This window comes from Micropterus dolomieu, linkage group LG02 (assembly GCF_021292245.1).
Source record: "Micropterus dolomieu isolate WLL.071019.BEF.003 ecotype Adirondacks linkage group LG02, ASM2129224v1, whole genome shotgun sequence".
Taxonomy (NCBI): Eukaryota; Metazoa; Chordata; class Actinopteri; order Centrarchiformes; family Centrarchidae; genus Micropterus; species Micropterus dolomieu.
This window is the reverse complement of record NC_060151.1, coordinates 2,016,053-2,031,538: the sequence shown is the minus strand read 5'-3', so window position 1 is coordinate 2,031,538 and position 15,486 is coordinate 2,016,053. Positions and strand designations below refer to the sequence as shown.

The 15,486-nt window shown below is 40.1% G+C and overlaps 1 protein-coding gene across 2 annotated transcripts in view; it reads left to right on the top strand.

The window, feature by feature from the left end:
• Positions 1-14,825, top strand: part of LOC123984944 (transmembrane protein 106B-like) — an 18,947-nt gene extending 4,122 nt beyond the window's left edge. The window contains exons 2-9 of one of the 2 annotated variants that reach the window (XM_046072228.1): positions 4,350-4,547; positions 9,107-9,170; positions 9,349-9,502; positions 9,672-9,812; positions 10,995-11,038; positions 11,594-11,647; positions 14,074-14,204; positions 14,332-14,825. In XM_046072228.1, the coding sequence (XP_045928184.1) occupies positions 4,352-4,547; positions 9,107-9,170; positions 9,349-9,502; positions 9,672-9,812; positions 10,995-11,038; positions 11,594-11,647; positions 14,074-14,194 (774 nt within the window). In that variant the 5' untranslated portion in view covers positions 4,350-4,351 and the 3' untranslated portion in view covers positions 14,195-14,204; positions 14,332-14,825. Of the gene's footprint in view, positions 1-4,349; positions 4,548-9,106; positions 9,171-9,348; positions 9,503-9,671; positions 9,813-10,994; positions 11,039-11,593; positions 11,648-14,073 lie in introns of both variants that reach the window. The other variant, XM_046072222.1, reaches the window with a different exon arrangement.
• The last annotated feature ends 661 nt before the right edge of the window (positions 14,826-15,486 follow it).

The window sequence follows — 15,486 nt, the reverse complement described above, 5'->3', positions numbered from 1 at the left end:
AGGTGAAAAAAGGCGGTCCTTGAAATTTGCTTAATGTGAGACTTAAATGACATGTCCTGATCAAAGATAACTCCAAGATTCCTCACAGTGGTGCTGGAGGCCAGGGCGATGCCATCAAGGGAAACTATATCTTTAGATAATGCGTCACGGAGGTGCTTAGGCCCTAGAACAATAACTTCAGTTTTATCTGAGTTTAACATTAGAAAATTACAGGTCATCCAGGTTTTAACATCCTGAAGGCACATTTGAAGTTTAGCTAACTGATGAGTTTCATCTGGTTTGATCGATAGATATAACTGAGTATCATCTGCATAACAATGAAAGCTTATGGAATATTTCCTGATAATATTGCCTAAAGGAAGCATATATAAAGTGAAGAGGATTGGTCCAAGGACAGATCCTTGAGGAACTCCATGACTAACTTTGGCATGCATGGAGGACTTATCGTTAACATGTACAAACTGAAATCGATCTGATAAATAGGACTTAAACCAGCTTAGAGCGGTTCCTTTAATGCCAATGAAATGTTCCAGTCTCTGCAATAGGATCTGATGGTCAATGGTATCAAATGCAGCACTAAGATCTAATAAAACCAGTACAGAGACAAGTCCTTTGTCTGATGCAATAAGGAGGTCGCTAGTAATTTTCACCAGTGCTGTCTCTGTGCTATGATGAGCTCTAAATCCTGACTGAAAATCCTCAAATAAACTATTGCTCTGTAGAAAGTCACACAGCTGTTTAGCAACTGCTTTCTCCAGAACCTTAGAGAGAAATGGAAGGTTAGATATATGTCTATAATTGGCTAAAACATCCGGGTCAAGTTTGGGCTTTTTCAGAAGAGGTTTAATTACAGTTACTTTAAAGTACTGGTACATAGCCTGTTGATAAAGATAGATTGATCATATCTAGTATAGAGGTGCTGACTAAAGGTAAAACATCTTTAAGCAACCTGGTGCCAGTTGAGGGCAGGTCTTGGTGAATTTTGTCTCTAATAGCTAGAATTTTATCATTAAAGAAGCTCAAGAAGTCGTAACTACTGAGAGCTATGGGAATACTTGGCTCAATAGAGCTGTGACTCTCTGTCAGCCTGGCTACAGTGCTGAAAAGAAACCTGGGGTTGTTCCTATTTTCCTCTATTAATGACGAGTAGTACGCTGCTCTGGCATTACGGAGGGCCTTCCTATAAGTTTTAAGACTATCTTGCCAAATTAAACGAGATTTTTCCAGTTTGGTGGAACGCCAATTCCTCTCAAGTTTCCGCGATATTTGCTTTAATTTGCGAGGGGGAGGAAATGGAAGGGGAGCTACGGAAGGGTCTTGAGGTCACTATAGTCGAAATAACTATTGACAGTATTGAGGATGGAGACTGGCTAGCAGTGGTGTCTGGTGACCACTGGTGGCTAGTAAATAGGGGTGGGAATCACCAGAGGCTCCACGATACAGTATTATCACGATATTTATGTTGCGATTCGATTTTATTGCGATTTTAAATATATTGAGATATATTGCAATTTTTTACCTTTTTCCAACAACTTTTCAAACTTTGTCAACATCTGTTTATCTAAAAAGGTACATACACACAAATATCACTTTTTCAGTCTTCTATATGGTCCTGTTACGTTTTCTAGTGGACTAAAAGAACAATAGATTTTATTATTCTAGTACCAAAAAGTTAAAAATCCCATCTGCAATTTATATAATAAAATATTGATACTTGGCGTCCGTGTATCGATACAGTATTGCCATGGCAAATATCACGATACTATGCTGTATCGATTTTTTTCCCCCCACCCCTACTAGTAAAGGCCATTGATGTAGACACCGAGCACCAAGATCTGAAAGTGGAGTTTCTGCACCCTCCTAGTCCAACAGAAAATGCTCACCCAAAACATGGGAGGAGGGATGTCTGCTTCTGTCGAGTCAAAGACATTCTTCTGGGAAGGCATCAAGCGGTACAAGAGAGCTCTGCAGCATAGCCCCTGATGTAGTGGGACAGTGAGACATATTAATATATTATTAGTCTCTGACAGTTTTCTTTGATTCTCCAGTGAGCCATTGGAAGGAGGAAGGAAAACCACAGGAAGGATACTGGAACCTACATAACACAGTTACAGTTACACAGTTGTCAGATGATTTTTTTTTCCTTTTACAAAGAAATGTGTAACTCAGTTCAATTTATTGTGTTTACTAAGACACCAGCCGAACTACATGCAACAATGTCTTCTTTGCCCAAGAACATTGATTGATTATGTATGCTGAATATTAAAAAGGAATGTACAAAACAATGGAATAAAAAAATATATTTTTCAAAATAGTGTGATCACAATAAAAATGTATATAATGCATTTTAATGCTTAACCATGTTACTGAACACCATTATTAGATACTTTAGACACCCTTGTTGAATTAATCAAATTAAAATAGCATGCTTTTTGGTATGTCTGACAGAGTTGACAAAATAGAATAATAATAATAACTTTGATTTATATACCGTCTTTCACACAAACCCAAGGACGCTTAACTAACAAAAGGGGGGGTAAGAACACCACTTTATTGTCCAGCCAAGGCTCGAAAACCGTCTTTGGTCTCACCAGACCTGTAAAAACATCGTTATACAAAACATAGACCTATATAAACATACCAACATCATATCACATCGGTGCCGTACATTCTCCGCACATCACATCACTGCAGTTTACCTCTTACGCAGTGTACAATATACTTTCTGGATTGCTTATAGATATTTCTGTTTGCCAGAGGCTGTATCATCGACATGAAGGGAGCAGCTCAAACTCAATCTGGAGGGAGTGTTTGCTATCACCAATGATGCTCAGGGCCTTCCTAATTACTGCTGTACTGTGAAGGTCATCCAGTGACTTTTGTTGCTGGCCTATTACCTTTCCTGCTGTTTTGACTATCCTGGCCAGCTTATTTTTGTTTATGAGTGTGAAATGACTGAACCAGACACCAGACCTATCTCCTTTTCTCAAGAATAAGGATTAACATGTGATGTACATGTCATTAAGTATATGTCAAAGTCTTTTTAGTGAGTGAGTTCCAGTTCCGGCTTCAGTTAACTGTCATAAAGGGCGATTTTACTGCAAGAGAAATCTGTGTAAAATATTCTAAATATATTTCTGTCTGCTTCTCCAAATCTGGGAGTGCCAACCAACATCTAGTGTAGGTTATACACAAGTATCTCATACAACCTAACTTCAAAAATCCCTTTAATTAATTCATCGGACATCGCTATAAAACAAATGGCAACCAATGCAAATTAGAGAACAGAAGTAATTTCCATCAAAAGAAAGCTTGCTCTGCGTAATGAGAGGATTCTGTTAAAGAATCAGTCCTGTGACGTAGATGTGTATTCAGTGTGTAGTCTGCATTCATTCGGCGACATTAATGGAAAGTGAAAGTATTTCTGCCGGCTTGTGAAATGGACACGCAGGCTGCATTTGCGTTACATTAGTAGAACAACCAAACCTTGAATTGAAAAGGCGATTTTCAAATGTTTAGCATCTGGCCAGCTCATTAATATCTGCTGAAGCTAATATGATGTTTCAGAAGAGTTAAGCAAATGAAGGAGGTATGTCTACATCTTTCCAACAAAATCCCCTCTTTGTGTTACTGTCCCTGTGCCACAGCTCAGCATGGAAACACTGACCAGGGAACCAAAGACAAGTTTACTCAAATTAATGTAACAGTAAAATATATCCCTGTTATTCTAAAACCAACATTAGCTTCAGATAAACATCAGAATGCATTTTTGCATGGAAGGACTGTAGATTTTGTCCTCCATCTTTCAGATTAGAAAGCTTTAGAAGGGATATCTTAAAGGTCAGTACGAACAGGACTGCAGCAAGCCAAAACAGTGTCACAGTTCATATGGGCATGTGAGTATTGTTTTAAGAAGGACTTGAAAAAGTGGGATACTATCCTTTAATCCTCTACTAGAGTGTGTGCTAGTGACTGAAAGTGTGGTTTTGTATTATGGAGTATTAGGACCAATGTCTAATATCTGACATTTAAAGACATAAATCAAAATATCATAATGATAAAGTCATAATTTTAAAATAGTTCAAGATAAAGTAATACTTTTAGGAGAAAAAAGTCACAATATGAGAATTAAATCTTAATATCTTAATATTATAAGAAAAACATGCATATTTTATGTTATGAATCATCTTGAAATTATGACTTTATTTTAGTAACATGAAGAATTTGTCCTCAAAACATTTCGAATGAAGATTTTTTTTTTCCTCCTCCATAGTAGTATAGATGGGGCCAACAGTCTGTCTAAATTTTGTAGTTGACTAGTAGCTGAAATGTTCTTGGTGTTTCTTCAGGTATGGGGGCAGTTCACAGCAGGTGTGATGGTGGCTCTACGGGGTCGGGATCGCAGCACAGTAGGTACGGCCAAGACGATGACAGCCAGCGTATAATTGAGAAGGAGGACATCAATAAGCAGAGCTGTAGCAGGAGACGCAGCTCAGGAGAGACAGTGCACTGTCCCACCTGCCAGGGTACAGGACGCATACCCAGAGGTAATACACACACACACACACACACACACACACACACACACACACACACACACACACACACACACACACACACACACACACAACCCCTTTGTCTGGAATAAGAAGTTCCATCCATTCTAAGTGTCAGCTATTATTATTTATTATGATTATTTCTATTATCGATAAATCATCTTTTTCTTTAATCATTTCACTGTTTTCTCTATCTTAATTCAATACAAATTTGTAGGTTGAAAGAGTTATTGATCTCTGATATAGCAGGGTATTTGGAAAACCCAAAGGTATGATTTTCAATGCCTTACAAATACAGATGCTCTTCTTTCTATTAAACTGATGGAGGTGATGTGTTGAGGTTAAGGTTAAGAGAATTTTCCAACCAGCCACCATCAGCCCAACAACTGGCGATTGCCCGTGTGTGTACAGTATATGCAGCTCTACACGCTGTTCTCCTCTGCTTCTTTTGGCCGTTGCTGGCCTTTTTATACTGGGTTAGCTTGCTGAACGAGAGTCTGTCGCTGAGCGGTGGCTCTCACTCATTCTTCAGGGCTGAAATTTAAATTAGCAAAATAAATTGCCAAAAAACCCAAAAAGATTGCAGATATATTTGCCCAATCGCCCAACCCTAGTGGCTGCATGGGATTGTTTCCTTACTTGTGTGATCGAAACATTTTCAATAACTCCAGAGCATTGTGAAGTCCAAAAGTCTACATTTATTGAAAAAAGACAGATTTAGTCATTTCCAAATTTCACAACATGTTTCAGTCCACATTTGTTAGCCTTTCAAAAACAACATCTTTATTGTGGTTAAAAAATTGTTTACTCTCCCGTTTGCACACACAAGGGGAGGTGTGCACCTGTGTTAATAATAATCTAGCAGCAATCTAACAGCACCATAACTGACCAGTTCTAATCATTAAAGGTGGGGTAAGTGATTCTAATCCAATACACTCTTTTGCCATAATTAGTGAATATCTCCTTACGGTCCGCTAGCTGTCTGAAAAAACCTGGTGTTTGTACTCAGCCCAGGCTCTGTACTTGTTTGGTACACCCTGATATTTCCACTTGTGTTTTGTTAATCAATGTCCTCTTGCATATTTGAGTGTCCTCACATTGTCTGTTGTCCGTCGTCTTTGTCTTTTATTTTTTGTTTTCTGCTCGTGTGTTTGGATTTAGTTTGGATTTATTGTCTTTGGATTATCGCCTGTACCAGTTTGGATTTTGTTTGCTTTGATTTGGACTGTTCACCTTTGTGCCTGCCTCTACACCACATAAGCCTGTTGTTTTATTATTAAATACACCAAGAACTGAATCTACTCTGCCTGGTCTACAGTATATCATCGTATTTGTCTTTGTATTGATGAAACACTAACTCATTTAATCAGGTGTATCGCTTTATTCAAATTGAGGATTTTGTTTGAGGATTTTTTTCCCAAGTGACTTCATTTGACAACAGACATTCGGTACTGCCCTACTAAGTAAATGTCTAAAGATAGACTTTATTGATCCCACACTGGTATTCATGTTCTCATTCAAATTGACTTGTTACAGCAGCTCCAGATACAACACAACAGATAAGAAAATACAAGAAAAAGTAGAATAGAAAAATAAATAAGAGAAAAAATAAGATTAAGCGTTAGATGTATCTCCTAGACACACATCATTGTAGGCTAGACATTGTCATACATGCTACAATGACTCAGCTGTTACTTTATTTTTTTACACAAATACCGTGATATACCCTGGACCCCGATGAAATATCAGGGAGGTATGAAAAAACAGATACAACCCAAGGCTAACGGACAGCTGTGGACTTGCATGAGACATGCACATGCCTGTATACATACTACATCCAGGGTCTGCACGCACACATGCATTCCACACATGCACTAGAAAACAAGATGGCGGCCGCACGACAGCTAGAAGCACTCCTTTGTTTGTTGTATTTGGTGTAACAAGTATCCTGTTTATTGCACAGTAACCGTCTTTGTAGTGTGTCTGACAGGGCCAAAAGATTTGTTAGGTAATCTGGAAACAGTGACACCATTATGTAGTTTTTCCACCAGAGAGCACTGACAAGGATATTTTTACACTGCAAAATGTGTTCTGTACACATCTGTCACATTTTTAATAATCAAATATAAGGGATGCTTGAATGTTTGCTCATGATTTATGTTAAAAAGGAATATCAGCCCGTCCTTCGGATGAGACATTACACCGAGGTCCTGACTCTCTGTGGTCATTAATAATCCCATGGCACTTGTCGCAAAGAGTAGGGGGTTCCCCGGTGCCATGGCAAAATTCCCAACCTGGCTTTCACCATCTGGCCATCTAATCATCCCCCGATGTAATTGGCTCAATGTTTCCCTCCCTCTCTGCCTCAAGCTGATGTGTGGTGAGCGTTCTGGCGCTAAATGGCTGCCGTGCTACACATTGGTGGTGGTTGAGGTGAGTACCCCCCACATCACTGTGAAGCGCTTTGAGTATCTATGATAAAGCGCTATATAAATGTAATTCATTATTATCCTTATCAAATAAGATATTATGAGATTTTTTTTTTAACTTTCATATAGCAACAAATTGCTATCAGCCTCAAAGTGCTAACACTGTATTGTAAAAAATAAAAACAAATAAAAATGTTGGGTCGTGGTCATAAACTGTATACAAGAAGTGGATGCAGTCATCGTGACATCACCTGTTGGTTTGTGGACTGCCAAGTTTGGCCGATAGGTGTGACCATATTTGGACGAGATGGTGGAGCTAACAGCCGTGTGTGAAGCTAGCTAGCTTGCTTAGCTAGGTGCATCTGTAATTCACGTTAACTGTCATTTTAACAGGGCAGACAATTTTGTCTAGCGAACAACAGTCTTAAAACTAAATGTACTCACCAGAGAAAGTGAACAGCCAACTCCTAATAAGCTTTTTCAACGGCACAGGTTCAATTTCCACAGTGCCGAGGGTACGAGTCACTCTAGCCTGATTGACAGGTCGCCATGGTAACATAGATAATCCTGCCCTGAAGCATACTCTGCTTTATGGTCTATTTTCCTCTAAATGTGACCTTTAATTTACTAAATGAACATCAATCTGTATTGAAGAAAACATGAAACTATTGAATGAGACCATAAACTCATTAGGAAAGTGTTTACTGAGGTAATTATTCAGCTGAGAATTTTACCATTGTTTCTAATGGAACTGGACTTCTTTTTGCAACCAGAAGAGTCGCTGTTCAAAAGAATGCAGGCTTAAGGGACTTACATTTACATTTACTCATTTGACGTTTTTTCCCAAAGCGACTTACATTTGAGAAACAACATTCAAGCATCAACAGAGCATCAAATACAGCTCAAGATCTACAACTGACAATATATACTAGTAAGAGCAGCAAAAAATACTAGTAAAAGTTAATAGCACCTATAACATCAATGGGGTAAATACCTAGGGAAAGAAGTAAGACTTAACAAAAAAGTGCAATCAATACAAGATAATTGTAAGGGGATAGAAGAAGAGCACAGGAAGTGCATGTTAGGAGTTAGGAGTTAGAGGTGTTGCAAGAGGAAGTGTTCTCGGAAGAGATGAGTTTTCAGGAGCTTCTTGAAGTTAGAGAGGGACGCCCCTGCTCTGATGGCGTGTGGTAGCTCGTTCCACCATCGTGGTGTCACAGATGAGAATAGCCGGGACTGGGATTGCTTTGTGTGAAGGGATGGCAGAGCCAGGCGGTGTTCGTTGGAGGAGCGTAGCGGCCGAGAAGGAACGTAAGTTTGTATTATGGAGTTTACGTAGATGGTGCAGACCCAGTAGTCACTCTGTATGCAAGCATTAGTGACTTGAATCTGATTCTGGAGGCCACGGGGAGCCAGTGGAGGTCACTGAGTAATGGAGTGACATGAGTCCTTTTGGGCTGATCAAAAACCAGACACCCTGCTGCGTTCTGAACCATTTGTAGGGGTTTCACCGCACAAGCTGGGAGACCTGCTAGGAGGGCGTTGCAATAGTCGATGCGAGAGATAACCATGGCCTGTACCAGAAGTTGGGTGGGGTGCTGAGTGAGGTAGGGCCTGATTTTTCTGATGTTGTATAGAGCAAAGCAGCATGACCGAGAGACAGTACCAGCATGGTCTGAAAAGGACAGCTGGTCATCAATCACGACACCCAAGTTACTCACCACCCTGGTTGGAGTGATGGTTGAGGAGTCATCTACCTAAACTCCATAATGTGTGATGTTATGGTGGACAGATTGCTTGGCTGGAATGACCAAGAGTTCAGTCTTACAGAGGTTTAGTTGAAGGTGGCGAGCCTTCATCCATGCAGATATGTCCGAGAGACAGTTTGTGATCCGCGCCGAGACGGTGGGGTCGTCTGGGGTCGACTTCCTCGTGAGATTTACGTCTCTGACCAGAAGCTTCCCACTTGGTCGTGGTACAAGCCTTAAAACATACCCAGCTGTGCTCCTGGGGTATCGTGACTCAATTCTTTTGCAGTTGAGAGGATCAAACTACTCACAATATCAAATTTGCTCCCACATTCCATCTATGCTATGAAACCATGTTCCATGTGTGTTACAGGTCAGGAGAGCAAGCTCGTGGCCGTCATCCCCTGTAATGACCAGAGGCTGAGTCCCAGACACACGTAAGAAAACACTTACACTGTGTACATCTGTGGAGAGAGATTTGACTCCCGACTCGGGTCTAACCTGTGTTGGTCTGAATGGTTTATAAGTTATTACATGAACAGGCTGGTCTAAGGTGGTTTCACTTGGCTGATGATGTTTTGATGTATTCCACTGATCTGTTCGCTCCTCTCTCAGGAAGCTGTACGTTGCTACGTCGGTTGGTCTGTGCCTCCTGGTCAGCTCCCTGGTGGTGTTCTTCCTGTTCCCACGCTCTGTCCTTCTTTCTCTAGTAGCCATCGAGTCATCATTTGTTTACTTCACTGAAGACGATGTCCAAATTAACATCACGGTGGGTAGAGAGGGAGTGAAAGAGAGGAATGAAGGGTTTGATGGATGAAGGAAGAAAAGTGAAAGGTGTGGATGGAAGGATTGATAGGATTTGTCATAATAGAACAGTGGAACTCTCTCATTTAAGGGCGATGTGTCATGTTATAAATGCCAAATGTGTTTCCTTGTAGAATGTCCTGAACATCACCAACCACAACTTTGCAGCGGTGCAGGCATACAATCTGACTGTGCAGGCCCTGAACTTTGACACGGTGGTGGGAACAGTTTCCATTAAGAATGTCACCTCTGTCCAACCACTATCCATAAAAATGGTGAGTCATCCCAAGCTCACAGGAACAGATAGTATCATCTAAGGATGAACGACCGAACAGTATAATGTATGTTAGCAAAAAACATGGTTAAGACTGGTTTCTATTATTAAGATCATTATATTCTTATATCACCATTCTTGCAAAATCTGCCAACAAACACAGACAGACAATTGCCATTGTGACATGAGATACAGCAGGATGTTTGTTAAAAGATCATGTTGATACATTCTATGTTTTTCATATTGTCACAATCCCATGAAAAGACTTAAACCATTAATAAAGTAATAGAAGCAGACTTGCTCAAAGGTCCTCGTTTTGATCCCCTCAAAAACACATCACACAGCCGTTAATGTCTAAACCGCAAAAGTGAGTACACCCCTAAGTGAAAATGTCCAAATTGGGTCACATGAAAAGATATAATCAAATATTTACAAAAATGTGAGGGGTATAATCACTTTTGTGAGAAACTATATTTTTGGTAAGAAGGGCTGCCCAGGATGTATCAATGTGTAGAATTAAACAGTGACCGATGTAGAGTGACAGCTACTAAATCTAAATCTGAATCTTGCGTGGAAATAACAGCAGTGAAGGATTTTTTAAATTTTATTTAACCAGGGTAAAAGAGCCATTGAGATAAAATCTCTTTGTCAAGGGCGTCCTGGGCACATTAACACTGATCTGATCACGGATGTTTCAGATAGTGTCAAATGTCTCAGAATCAGCAGAGCACATCAGGTTGTGTATCCTTCAACAGTGTGTTGGTTGCTGCTTTGTGCTGACATGAGGATGCTGCTGTGTGTGTGTGTGTGTGTGTGTGTGTGTGTGTGTGTGTGTGTGTGTGTGTGTAAACAGGGCATTCCTGAAAAAGAGAGCCAAAAAACAATTTAGGATTAATTTCGTGGCTGAAAATAGACCCCAACAAATGCACTTTTCCCGCCTGTTTGTTTGTTTTGGAGGAAATTGCTGAACCTTTTAAACATAACTATTTGTGAGCTGTTTTTAAAGCTTTACATACTCGGTAGAACCAGTGGGCTTGGAGCAGAGAGCCACAGAGAGTCAGAAAGTAGTGACAGACAGACCTGTTGGCCTGAAAAAGTTCTGTTCAGATTTCCATGTGTTGTGAATTACTTTAAAGTGGTATCTGAATATACTGAATGAATGGCTTGTGACTCTTCCTTCCAGTACTCCTTTGTGATCCCCATCAGGCTGACAGACCCTGACATGAGGTGAGCTGCCAGTGTTACTGACTGTATCATACGGATCTCATTCGGAGCGTAATAAAATATGCAGACTTCAGTCATGTCATATTCACTACTCTGCTGCTCCGAGTTTCTCTTTTCATTCAGAATCATTCCTAAATGCTGCTGCTTCTCACAGTTTCTGTTGCTGTTAAACAAATTGACATTTTGAGTATTCTCTGTACCACTTGATACCAATCTGTACAGTAAATATGCAAATGTAATGTGCAAATAATTATTCAATCTCCGTAGTTACATTTACAAAAAGAATACAGAAAGTAAAACTTCACAGCTCTGTGTGTAAGATCAGATGGTGTTGGTTTTAAATTTCCATGTACACTGGTAGAGCCTGTTATACCAGCTTACCTGGTGGTAGAGTCAGCTTTGTCCTCCTGGAATGTATTATGTGTTTCTGTTTAGGCTTATTGTCTGTCTGTGTGTTTCACATCTGCTTAATCTGTTCAAAACATGTATTGTCAATGTATTGTGATATTGTCATTATTGTACAAATAATGTACATGGCACTCTTTTTTTTTTCTGCAGTAACTACTGTAGGAGGGTTTCCCTGCCCGTCCACATTCTGTATCTGCACCTGCAGTAAGTATCCAATTCAGTTTTCTCATAGCGCTCATAAGAGAGCAGGTCTAGACCGTACTCTGTGATATTATTTACAGAAACCCAACAATACCCACCAAGAGCAGCACTAGGCGACAGAGGCAAGGAAAAACTTCCTTTTAAGAGGCAGAAACCTCGAGCAGAACCATGGCTCAGGGGGGGCGGCCATCTGCCTCCACCAGTTGGGGGTGAGGGAGAGAGAGAGCGAGAGGGCGAGAGAGAGCCATAAAGAGGGAGAGAGGGATTTGGGGGGAGGGGGGCAGGCTAAACAATATACACACAGAGGTACAAACTGAATGAATAATGGAACAGATATTTATAGTAATGTTAATGATTATAATAACAATAGGACTAGTAACAATAGTTGTTTTAGCAGAGGGTGCTGAGCATGAACACGGGGGCAGCAGGTGACCCGCAACCACAGATCCAGACTCCACAGCTCCAGAGCCAGAAACACCTGCAGGAAGTGATAGGAGGAGAGAGGAGAGGGACGAGAAAGCACAAGACTACCAGAAAGGGGAGAAGTTGTGTTAGTAACATGCAATAATGGGATGAGGTTGCATACAGAGGGAGAGAAAGTAGAGGAGAGAGGAGCTCAGTGCATCATGGGAAATCCCCCAGCAGTCTAGGCTTATAGCAGCATAACTAAGGGATGGTTCAGGACTCACCTGAGCCAGCCCTAACTATAAGCTTTATCAAAGAGGAAGGTCTTAAGCCTACTCTTAAATGTGGAGATGGTGTCTGCCTACTTGTATAGTGCCTTTCTAGTCTTTTCGACCACTCAAAGCGCTTTTACACTACATCTGCATCCAGTCATACACATTCATACACTGAGCCTAAGTGCTGAAACAGAAACTAACATTCACACACATCCAGACACTGGCAGAACAGCATTTTACTGGAAGCCAATGCAGAGAAGCTCTTCCTGGTTCCTCTCAGAACACGTGCTGCAGCATTCTGAATCAGCTGAAGAGTCCTCATGGACTTTTTTGAGCAGCCTGATAACAAATGCCTGGACTAGTTTTTCTGCATCATTTTTAGACTGGATTTTCCTGATTTTTGCAATATGGATATATGAGAGAGAGAGAGACATGAGACTGTTCTTATTTTCCTCTATTAACGACGGGTAGTACGCTGCTCTGGCCTTACTGTGAGTTTTAATACTATCTTGCCAAATTAAACGAGTTGGAATTTTCCAGTTTGGTGGAACGCCAATTCCTCAAGTTTCCGCAGTATTTGCTTTAATTTGCTACACAGAGTCGGGATGTGGTTTGTTCATGCACTGCATTTCATGCAGTCTAAACTCTTGAAAACCAAATATGAATATTTCATTTTTTCACTTCTGTTCACTTCTTGGCTTGAATCTTTTAACAGTAGTTTTGTAGTAACATTCTAAGGATGGTCTCAGTATTGTCAGTGCTACTAATGCCAGATAACAGAGGAATAACCATTTACTGTATCTGTGTTGACCTCTACCCCAGTTTGTGCTGAAGCCAACACAATTCAGTTCACTACAAGACTTTTTATTTGGCATTTGCTCAATTGCTCAGATGCAAGCAAACGAAGAGCATTGGAATTCTTGTGCAGATGTCTCTGTCAAGTAATAAAAGATACACATAGTAAAAAGACATATAGATAGTCATTAATGACTCATTTCAGTAACAGGAAATAGTGAATTTGCTCTAGTGAGATTTTGGGGAGCAGGAAAGTGTGTGTGAGTCAAAATAAAGTATGTGTGTACATGGTGATGAAGGAATAGTTTGGGTCTATTAGGTAAAATATAGAATATCCTTTTATAATTTATTTCACTTACAGACAGAAATATCAATGTGTGATTTTAGAGATTTGTGTGCTGAATTTACAAGCTAACAACACGGTATCCATCTGCCCAGTACTACTTTGTAGTCTCTCCCACTCTTAAGTAAGTGGGTTTAGTATAGGTCTCTGTACAGGCTTGATAGTACCAAGTCTAGCGACCTCACTTTGACAACCAGACTCTGGGAAACTGTGCTAAGTGCTGGGCTGATGGATAAAAAGTTCTTCACCAATAAATGGATTCATCATGTCACACCCACTAAAACCACCGTTTGTTGTTTTTACATTCCTGTTTGTGTGCACAGTAAACAAACAAGATACAACGCGTTCGTAAGCTTTAGAGGTGTTGGAAGGTGTGTTTTTGGCTTGCGTAGCCATATCCTGACTCCAGCTCTGTGCTGTGTGTGTCTACTACTGAGATTCTTTCTCTCCGTTTCCTGAGAAGAAAGCAAAGAAGTGCCAACCATAGACTGTATGGTGCAAACATGTTGACGAGTCCCTTTAAATCCAAATGTTGCTAACCAAGTTACAGAGTTCAAGTTATTATCAGTATCAGTTTAATTGTACTTTGTTTTGTCGTCCGTTTGCTGCAGGATGTCTATGACGGTGTACTACCTGGCCCACTATGAGCAGCTCTCGCTTGAGACATACGAGTACATCGACTGTGGCACAAACAGCACCATACCACACAGTGTGCAACCACCACCCTCCTGATGGATGTATGGTGGGTGACTGGACTAATAGAGGAATCAGACAAATAAATACTGTGGACATACTGTTTGTGAGGTTGAGTAATTGGGCTTGTAATGTTTTTTTCCCCATGAACTTTATAATATATATTGTAATACCAGGATGGATGGATAAAGGCCTGCAAAGGAAAGATGAATCTGAGTGACTAAATGAAGAATGGACTCTTTCTACCCCACCTTATATATGAGAGCATGGAAGAATGATGATGATAATAATAATAATAATAATAATAATAATAATACAGTGCTTATATGGTTAAACCAGGATTGAAACATTTCAGCAGGCAATGAGGCAAATAAAATCAGACAGTTTAAACAATACAACAATAATAGAAGACAAAACATAAACAATAAAACAGGTAAGACTTGTTGTAAATAAGAGTGTGATCGCATTAAAGAAAAGCTTTTTTAAAAAGATGCCAAAGTTAAAACAGTGTGGATGCAATGACAATATGAAGGTTGGAGCAGAAATGCCACCTGAGGTTCTGAATCTACTGTACTGTGATTTCTGTGCAGAGCTGTTATTGAAAGTTAACAATCACGTGACAGTTGTGGTACAGAAGATGTGTTTTAATAAAGTATTGTCAAAGTGAAAATTGCACTATAGCTTTGTCAGTGTTGTGCAGCTGTGTTAAAAATACATAAATTAAATTATGGATAAAATCCTCTTTTATTTTTTATTTTTCTGCTCCCAAATTGTGAAAAAGCTTTTAAGCATGCTGCCGGAGGCCAGAAATGACAGCAGATTATGAAATTGAAGGATGGTATCCCAATTGTGAATATTATTATTTTAGTTTTTCTATTTCTGTGCATGTTCTAGATCTGAGTGTGCAATAGATTAACTGCAGTTTGTAAGGAGGATATACTGTATACACTCACCTAAAGGATTATTAGGAACACCATACTAATACTGTGTTTGACCCCCTTTCGCCTTCAGAACTGCCTTAATTCTACATGGCATTGATTCAACAAGGTGCTGAAAGCATTCTTTAGAAATGTTGGCCCATATTGATAAGATAGCATCTTGCAGTTGATGGAGATTTGTGGGATGCACATCCAGGGCACGAAGCTCCCGTTCCACCACATCCCAAAGATGCTCTATTGGGTTGAGATCTGGTGACTGTGGGGGCCATTTTAGTACAGTGAACTCATTGTCATGTTCAAGAAACCAATTTGAAATGATTCAAGCTTTGTGACATGGTGCATTATCCTGCTGGAAGTAGCCATCAGAGGATGGGTACATGGTGGCCATAAAGG